The 9317-nt window shown below is 39.6% G+C and overlaps 1 protein-coding gene across 2 annotated transcripts in view; it reads left to right on the forward strand.

The window, feature by feature from the left end:
• The window catches only part of zbtb10 (zinc finger and BTB domain containing 10), an 18059-nt gene extending 13757 nt beyond the window's left edge, over positions 1–4302 (forward strand). The window contains exons 3-5 of one of the 2 annotated variants that reach the window (XM_035681245.1): positions 67–132; positions 2234–2409; positions 3143–4302. In XM_035681245.1, coding sequence (XP_035537138.1) covers positions 67–132; positions 2234–2409; positions 3143–3433 — 533 coding nt within the window. In that variant the 3' untranslated portion in view covers positions 3434–4302. The remainder of the gene's footprint in view (positions 1–66; positions 133–2233; positions 2410–3142) is intronic. The other variant, XM_035681246.1, reaches the window with a different exon arrangement.
• Positions 4303–9317: the final 5015 nt, after the last annotated feature.

Below are 9317 nucleotides of genomic sequence, written 5' to 3' on the forward strand. Positions count from 1 at the left end.
CACCACCTCTCATCTCTCTTTCTCCCTCTTGCTTCCTTTGCCTTCCCCCACCCCCTCCTTTCCCAGAGCTGGCCAATCAGATCCAGTATAGCATCATCCAGGACTTACAGCAAGGGGAGTCCTGGGAGAATGGTAAGACGCCGCACTCTTTAGACTACAGCTAAAGAACAGGAATGATACTTGAAATATTTAACTAAAATGCATCAAAATGAGTGTGGGCAGTCCTGTCAGTAGGCCTCGTTGATTAAGAGAGTAGACAAACACCTTATTTCTGTTCAACCTGCGCTTCAATGCGTAGTTGAGCTGCAGGACCCTTTTACATAAACTTATGATCTACGTTATCCTCATGGTCAGGGCATTAATGGGTAACATCAGTTATATTTATATAGACCACAAATTTGCCTGAAGTGAGGGTGGAGAAGCCGGTGCGTCACAAAGATAGGTGTCCATTGTCTACAGTACACTAGGCTGTGTCCCAAATCCCCACTGCACACTTATTCTAAGCATATTTGGATGTGTGTGTTCAAAATGAAGTATACTCAAGAATGACATCATGCATACGAAAATTTACACCACTTGGTTTTTTGAGTGTGCTTGTTGTTGGACACCACCTTCCCACAATGCATTGCGCAGAGGAGACGGAGGACCTGCTCACAGCTGTAAAAATTCACAAAAGCTTTGAGAACAAAAGTTAAATCTTTGGAAATTCAGTCTTCTGGCATGAAGTCACAGTTTGATTGCATCGGTGTCCATTGCATGGATGTGTGGAGCTGTGGGTTAAGACAAGAGCTTAAAAGACATGAGGGGGGACTTTAGTCAGATTAAGTCCCAGGCTAGTGAGGTTATATCCAAAACTATAGAACAAAAATGATAAAATAAGGTTGTTTTCTTCTTTTTTGAATAATGATTAGTTAATTAATTAATAGTTTTGAGGCAAATTCCTCGCCTGCTCTGTCTTTATAATGACAGATTGTGAAAATGAAATTTTATCCTAAACCTCTGAAGCTTAAATGAACAGCCTGTTGCACTTCCACAAGGTGCTTCTCACACATATATATACACACACACACACCCCGGGAATACACAGGTGACCTGCTTCTCATCAACCTCCCCCTCTCCCCCCTCCTCCCCCTAGCAACCTGCCCTGACAACGCCTCTGTTGTGTGCTCCCTGGTTCAAACAAAAGGCCCCAGCCCTGTTACCCCTCTCTCAGCGGTTCAGACTAGCACTCTGTTTTGAGCCTTTTCAAAATCAATAGATTGCTTATTTATTTGTAAGCCCAGCTGCCCTCAGTAGGTTGTTAGCACAAACATCTCAGGAGGTTTAATGAGGACAGTGCTGCAGCAAGGACATCTTGAGTTCTTTCTTTCACAAACTGAAATAAAAACAATTTATATCATATGTTGTATTTGTTTAGTACAGTAGGAATGATACATAATGGTGTTTTTCTCTTTTCTTGATGCATTTTTTTTTTTTTACTTTTTTATGTTCGGTGTCGCTAATCGTATATTATGAAAAATATCCTGAATCATGTGCTCTTTAGCAGTTTAGTGGAAAATTGCTTCAGACTTACAGGTTTAGCTGCAAATTGACAGTTTCCTAATTGGCTGATTCCCTAAATTATAAGTTATACCTTCATTGTTTGAATGGCAATCGAAGGCAATCCCAACAGTTATACTAATAACAATTATTTCCTTTAGTACGCCAAACTGCATTATTACGTCCATGTAGTACAATGACAGATTCATGTTGCTGCTTTACATTCACTGCTAATATGAATCTGTTTCCTTTTCCAAAATTGCCATGGTGAGTCCTCCAACATCACTGCAGCCTGGTGCAGACAAGCACCAGTTACCTAGCAACGGGGACAGAGCTGCATAGTGAAATTTACATGGCTGCCACAGTAATCAGTTTAACAAACTTCTGCAGCAATCTTTCACTAAAGAGGCTTTCTGTGATACATCAGTTTGTGGTTTCTTATTCTCTCTAATGGTTACCGCATCCTAACTCTGTGATTTGATAAACAGGATATTGGTTCCCCTCTATAGACGCAAATGTAGCTTTTATTAGCATTGTCTTGTTCCATGTCCAGTTTGTTTACGTAAATTCCAGTCAAATTACAACTTCACTAAGAACATACAGTTGTTTTTTTTTTAAATCTTGCACTAAAACATGATGATATTAAATCTGTCTGTTGCTGACCTGGTGTTTTTCTCTCTCTCTCTCTCTCCAGGCGAGTCCTCACACCTAGCCCTCAATAAGCTCAAGTGCCCCCACTGTAACTACATCGCCAAGCACCGGCGCACGCTCAAGAGGCACCTGATCATCCACTCGGGCGTACGATCCTTCAGCTGCGACATCTGTGGCAAGCTGTTCACCCGCCGTGAGCACGTAAAGAGACATTCCCTGGTGAGTTTGCATATGCACAGGATCCTCTCCTCTCTTTTACCACCACGTGATGCACACCCACCATCTTCTGCCAAACACTACAGCGTTCTGTCCACCCTCACATCTTTGCACTGCACCTCACGGACTGTGTCTGGCAGCTTTCTGTGCAAGGGAGTGAGTGCAAAGCCGAGATTTTTGGCTATGATATCCATTTTCTAATGTAGGGAGTATCTTAAGAGTCTGTCACAAAGTGGTACAAAACAAATGGATTTGAGAGACTCCCTCTCATTACTTCCAATCAGGAGGTTATATCATTGTACTGGCAGCAAAACTTGAAACCTCAAGCAGAAAATGTAATCTGTTACACTGTTAGATTTAATAGTTCAATAGAATGGCCAAACATGCAACTGTACTACCTCTTATTTCTTGCTCCATGCTTGATATTTTGAATATATATAATTTTATATCATTGGTGTAGCTCGACTTGCCTATCTGCCTAATAGCTCTAAAACTCACGCTAAAATGAACACGCTATATCTTATGCTTATAAAAATTGGGTGAAAGAATTATCGAACAATTCAGTGTTACCTCCTGCTTACAGTCTTAATGCTAAGCTAAGCTAACTGACTGCTAGCCTTAGCATCATATTTGGTGTACAGATGCGTGAGTGGTATCAATCTTCTCATCTAACTCTCAGGAAGAAGGCAAATAAGCGCAACTCAACTCTCTCCTCCTCTCCCCCCGTCTCTTTCAGGTGCACAAGAAGGACAAAAAGTACAAATGCATGGTGTGCAAGAAGATCTTTATGCTTGCGGCCAGCGTTGGTATCCGTCACGGCTCGCGGCGCTACGGCGTGTGTGCGGACTGCGCCGACTCTCACCAGGCCACTCAGGAGGGCCTGGAGGCTATGGAGGGCATGGAGTTTCCTCGCGATGAAGACTTCGAAGGTGAGGATGGAGAGGACCTGGAGGGGGAGGAACCCACCGACAACGACCAATCAAATTGGGGTGAGGGCAACTCCGGTGCTGCCCCAGAAGAGGACTAAGAATTTTAACAAGCTTGAGAAACAAAATAAAAAAAAGTTGATGTTTAATATATATGTATACAAAAACTTAGCTGGTAAACAATCAACTCCAAAGTGCTATCAAACCTTGAGGTTACTTAATTGTGCAAGTATACGACAAAGAGATGGATTTAAAAAAAAAAAAGCTTTGGTAAAATGGGAACTCCAAGATGTACAGATTTTCTTATTGTTAAAATGTGTCCAACTCTGGGCCCAGCGCCCACAAGAGAAAGATTAATAATGACGAATAATATGATAAATCAGGTTTTTGGTGATGTGCTTTTATTTCCTGTTTTTCGGGGGAAAGTTGGGTAGGTGGGTGATAGTAGAGTTGGGGTAGGCCAATCATCTAAAAAAAATAAGTGAAATGTTAATTATTTAATTTATGAAGAGAGGTTATTATGGTCTTATCAAATGCTATAATTTTAATTTCTGTTGTTTTTGTCTGCAGGCAGAGGCACAGTAATGGCTGTCGCTTTCTGCACAATCTGAACGTATATTGCTTGGTGCTTGTAGAAGTACACAGAAGAAGAGCATTATTGTCCACAAGAAGATTTTTAACTTGCTCTGTAGATCTTGTTTAGATGCGCTAAATATTATTATATTCTTTTTTTTTTCTATTTTTTCTTTCCCTGCACAAATCTTGGAACCAAAAAATCTGTTTTGTGACTCTAATGTATCACAGCCATATTTATGATTAATTTAAGAGGGCTGCGATATTGTGCCAAACAGACCGCACACCAAGATTTAGCAGGAAACAAAAACTACTGAATACGCTTTAAAAAGAAAAAAAAAGACAACGTGAGGTTTTTTGTTAAGCGGGAAAAAGATGAATTTAAAAAAAAAAAAAAGCGAAAGTACAAGGGGAAATGTTATTGCTAGCTTTATACAAATCACGGCGTCACAGTAACACTTTATTATTAAACAAAAGCATTTGACTTTCACTTAAAGCTTGAATTTTGCCAAATGATGAAACGTTTGGTGCTGTAATGCTTGTCGCAGAATACTGGACCTACAGGCTATATATGATGTTTATAATCATAAAGCTTAAACTGACTCAGTTATACATATGTAATCAGCTCAAACTATAGAACACTGTTGTGCTACGGCGACTATCAGGTATGCTTTGCCATTGTTTTTAAGCTTTTTATTTTATTTAATGCACACACACACACACACACACACACACACACATACACATACACACACACAAATACCATTTTGTAGAACTACCGGCAGTACTTGTAATTGACGTTTTGAGGACCTAAGTGGACATCAATACCTGTATACGTTTGTTTATATTTGGTACTGAGTTATATAGTAAATACAGTATATATAAATATATATATATATTTTGAATCACTTGAACCTTGGTTGTGAGGGGGAAGAAGTGTGCAGAAAAATCATGATGCGTGATGTTTAAAGTCTGAAAGAACTCCATTTTTCTCATGTAAAAGGTATACAAAATGTCATCGGTTTAATTTGATGTAAGTTTGTTTTTATTTTATTTTTAGGTCTGCCAGGTAGAAAAACACTTTGTTCCACAAAAAGTGAAGCTCTATGGCGCCTCATAGACATGCACTTAAGTTTGTGTTCATGAAAATAATTTTCTTTTTATGTTTCTTCGCTTCCCCAAAAGCGGGTCTGAATGGAACTATATAAAAACTGTTGTGTCTTTCTTCCAATGAGCAACTTTTTTATTAGACTTTTTGTTTTTGTTATTTAATATTATATATTGACTCCAAAATGCAATCAAGACTGTTAATTTCTATTTGTCCAACCAAAATTGTTGTTTTTAATTATTGTTGAAATATAATGTATGAGAAAAGCCAGGTGAAAACTTGCTTAGTGTAGAAAATCCTTGCTTGTGTCTGTAATTGTTGAGATTTATAAATGTTTTTATGCTACAGAATCATTCACTTTACCCTAGATACATATTGTTTAATTTTGTCCTTTCCACAGATGTTTCCTTTCTCCTTTTGTTATTTCATTAAGCACATATTTTCTAAAGAAACACGGATTGTTTGCGGGTTGAAACCTTGGAACAGCAGTATCTGTTCATATGCAGTGGAATATACAGTATATACTGAAGTGCTAATGATACAGAAGATGTGTAACTTCCCTTTACTCTCAGTGGAAGAAGATATATTTTAAGTCATAGAGATATTCAGCCTCTTCGTGTCACTTTTACCTTCAAATCACTGTGGGAGGGGTTATATTACGGATATATATATACATACATATATATATATATATATATATATGTTGAGAATATATAAGATAAAAATATATATATATATATGAAGAATATATTATTTAACTAGTTGGTTTGCGTAATGGAATACATTGACAGTCAGCTACAGACCTCCTGGCGTGGTGGTTTATTTCCGTGAACTTTAACCTTCCGCTTTCTCTCTGTTCACGCTGTGTGCTTGTTCATCACACCATCCTGTTGTCTTGTTTGTTCTTTTGATACTATTTACCATCCTACTGATTTTACTGTAATGAATGAAAACTCAAAAACTATGATGTATCATTTTAGATTTTATGCTGTATTTGTTATATGGACAAAAAAAACAAACACGAAAAAACAAAGCAAAAACACTACAGATGTAAAGCAGAGGTTTTTTTTCCCCAGCTGTATTTTTTTACGCTGTTGCAAAGGGTTGTATTTTTCAATTTCTCTCGAACTTTAACAGTGATGCAAAACTCGGGCCGCGCCTCAGTGCCCACCGAACACAAAGCAAATTCAGGTTACTCTTTTTACGTTTTTATCAAAGGTTTTCAAAGATGGAACTACATTCTCCTTTTTTCTGTCTGAATTGTACTACTGTTCCTCTCTATACTACATTTTAAGAATAAAACTTTGATATTGCTTTAACCTTTTTGTCCACTTATTGTCCCGCAGTGAGCCCTTTGCTTTTCTGATGGTCAAAACAAACTGGTCTCTGTAATGGACATTTTTGTTCATTTTTCTCAAACAGACACAAAGTCCCAAACATTTTATTTTCTAAAATCCCCAAAGAGACTATGACCTACTTTTTTCAGGTAAACAACAGTTGACCAAAGGATGCACTGGGTTGAAGTTGAGTTGACTAGATGGCTTACACTCTTTTAAGCTGATCTGTATTATGGCCTGATGTGTTTATCACTCTTATTTATGTAAATCCTCACATGCAAAATATTTGATCCAACTGTCAGAACCTTTCAATATACATTTCAGCGCTACAGTTTTCTATTGCGATAAAAGTAACAATTAGTAACATGTTCTTACTCAGATTGTAGGGAAAACTACAGAGGGTGAAGTTTTACTTTAGTGAAACATGGAGCAGACACAGAGGGACAGCAGGCTGCTCGTGCTGTAGGAAATGTGCAAGTAGACTGTATTTGAGGGTTTGGTCAGAGGGAGACGTGGACAACCGAGACAACTCTCAGAGTGCTGCACACTATAAATGATGTGGGTATTGCTCTGTGTTGTGTATGGTCTGAAACTGTGAGAGTGTCCGCTAACTGCCGATACGGCTAAACCAACAGTTTGCACAGTGGCATAGTTCATACTGACACACCTGTGGTTAAAGGATAACAACAGGGTGACATACAGCAGACAGTCAGTTCCTGGTGATGAGATGATATTTTCAGAGATTTTCTGACAGCTGCACAGCTTCAAATCAGGGCAATTTACAATGTAATTAGTGGTTTGTCAGATTTACACACATCTACAAATAAACCTTTGGAGGAAGAAAACAGACTGGTGGTGAGCTGTCACTTCCCCTCCAACAACCTCTGATGTTTCTTAGTTTTATCAGTTTAATCGTGTTAAATGTGATTTTCTCTCGACATAATCCTAAATGTGATTTCTGTTGATTTCTGGATTCTGTTATCACAGGATAGATGGGTGAGTGGTTTAAAAAGACCACAAACTCACCCTGAAAGCCAAAGTGCTGCCATCTGCTGTCAACTCCAACATTAAAACTTAATTTGGCTTTTTGTGTCAGCCGACACCAGGTGGCAGCACTTCTCTTTACATTTCTCCCTGCAACAGCTCCTGCCCTGCCCCAGTTATTTAGTGAGCCCACTGATGGAAGAATTGATTGATATGTTGGATGAAATATGGGCCTCCTAACACTAGGGAGGTACGTATGGTGACCGTGTGTTTGCCTGAGGTGGTAATGGTGCAGTGATTCTAATGTACAAATTTGGAGCAATGTTTGCCAGTGGATGCTAGCATCAGTTGTATGTTATTTGTTTTAAAGGCGTTGATCCTTAAATACAAGCAGTGATTTGATCCTGGCTTATAGGTTAAATCGTATTCGTTGGTGAGTAGTTTAATGTGATGTGCATATGTATAGACAACCAAATGTGACATAAGCCGGCATATAAGACTTGGTTTAATGAAAAAAATGCCTAACATTTGCCTTTCATCCTTGTATTCAGACATTCGAGACGTACAGCAAAACCTTTTGTGCTTCTCAGGTAGTCGTGCAAACACATTTATGGCATAAAATCCATGTTAACAGATTAAATCTTCCTATTCTGTAGCATGCATGCAAAGCAGATTAAAAACTTGGGCACTTCAACATGCAGGTTTGTCAAACGGCACCATACGCTGGTTCACAGATTAATATATCTGATGTTAAAATTTTCTGTGACAATTTATCTGATATTATCTAAACGGCTGACTGCTGTGAATTCCACCAATTTGCCTCTTAGACTGAAAACAGACTGAAACAAATGCAAAGAATGCAGTAAAAGTACAATTTACTGATGTGTGTTTGTCACACTGATTTTCTGTGGTACATGCTGTGCTGTAAGTCTAAACTGTGTACAGACCTCAGTTTATTATAGTGTGTTTATTTCCTCGTGGGCATGAGCACTGCTGTGTGTTTGAGCGTGCACACACAGAAGCAGTCATCAAACATTGGCCTTGTGGGCAACCACACACTGCTCTATTCTTTTCTGTGTATGTGTGAGTGTGTGTTTACGTGCATGTGTCTGTGCATGAGCCTCCTTCCCATTCACAGGCCCTTTTGTGTGGGTGTCTGTCAGCGGTGTTGTCTGCAGGCAGGCCCCCATTGTGTTGGACCACTGCTCCTTATTGACACAGGGCCCCTAGCGCTTCGTGTTCCCATGGCCCCCCAGCCACGGCGGACGGAAGGCTGAAACCGGAGCCCCGGACCTGGGGAGAGTTTGTTTGCACTCCCCTTTCTCTCCCCTGGTGCTCCTGGAGCTCTTGTCCATAGTGTGTGTGTGTGTGTGTCTGTGTGTGTGTCTGTGTGTGTGGTGGGTTGGACATTAAAAATCTAAGGTGGAAAGACAGGTAATCATGTGGTCACAGCTGCAGCTGTTAACAGGGGAACCTCAGTTGCAACCATTGTGCGTGTATGAAGTGTGTGTGTGTGTGTGTGTGTGTGTGTTTCACCTTCACATCATATCGGCCCTTTGCTCTTCTCTGTAAAGACTTTACCCTTCACAGTGAGGCACTCAGAGGTCAAAGGGAGAGCAAACATTAATGGAGAAGATTATTCTCTGATCACTATTATCTCCTCTGTGACCTGCTGTGACCCGCTACTGGTGTTGAGACAAATCTGGTTCTCATGCGCAAAGTGTTCTCAGCAGGATGGCTTAATACCGCACCGCACGTGGCCTGCATTTACACTGCAGCTTTGAAACGGACTTTGATGTAGAGCAACAGTTTGTACAATTGAACAATTGACAACAAAACTCACAAAACTATGTTTCTGTCTGACTAATCTTTGTCATTGTTCTACTTTGAAGGGGCACTCCACTGATTTTACACATACAGTTTAGTTTGTTTGTCATGGAGATCCTGTGAAAATAGTTGTATAACGTCCTTTGTGGCTCTGGC

The sequence above is a fragment of the Morone saxatilis genome, unplaced genomic scaffold (assembly GCF_004916995.1).
Source record: "Morone saxatilis isolate NCDOM2014 unplaced genomic scaffold, NCSU_SB_2.0 Contig9, whole genome shotgun sequence".
NCBI classification, from domain to species: domain Eukaryota; kingdom Metazoa; phylum Chordata; class Actinopteri; family Moronidae; genus Morone; species Morone saxatilis.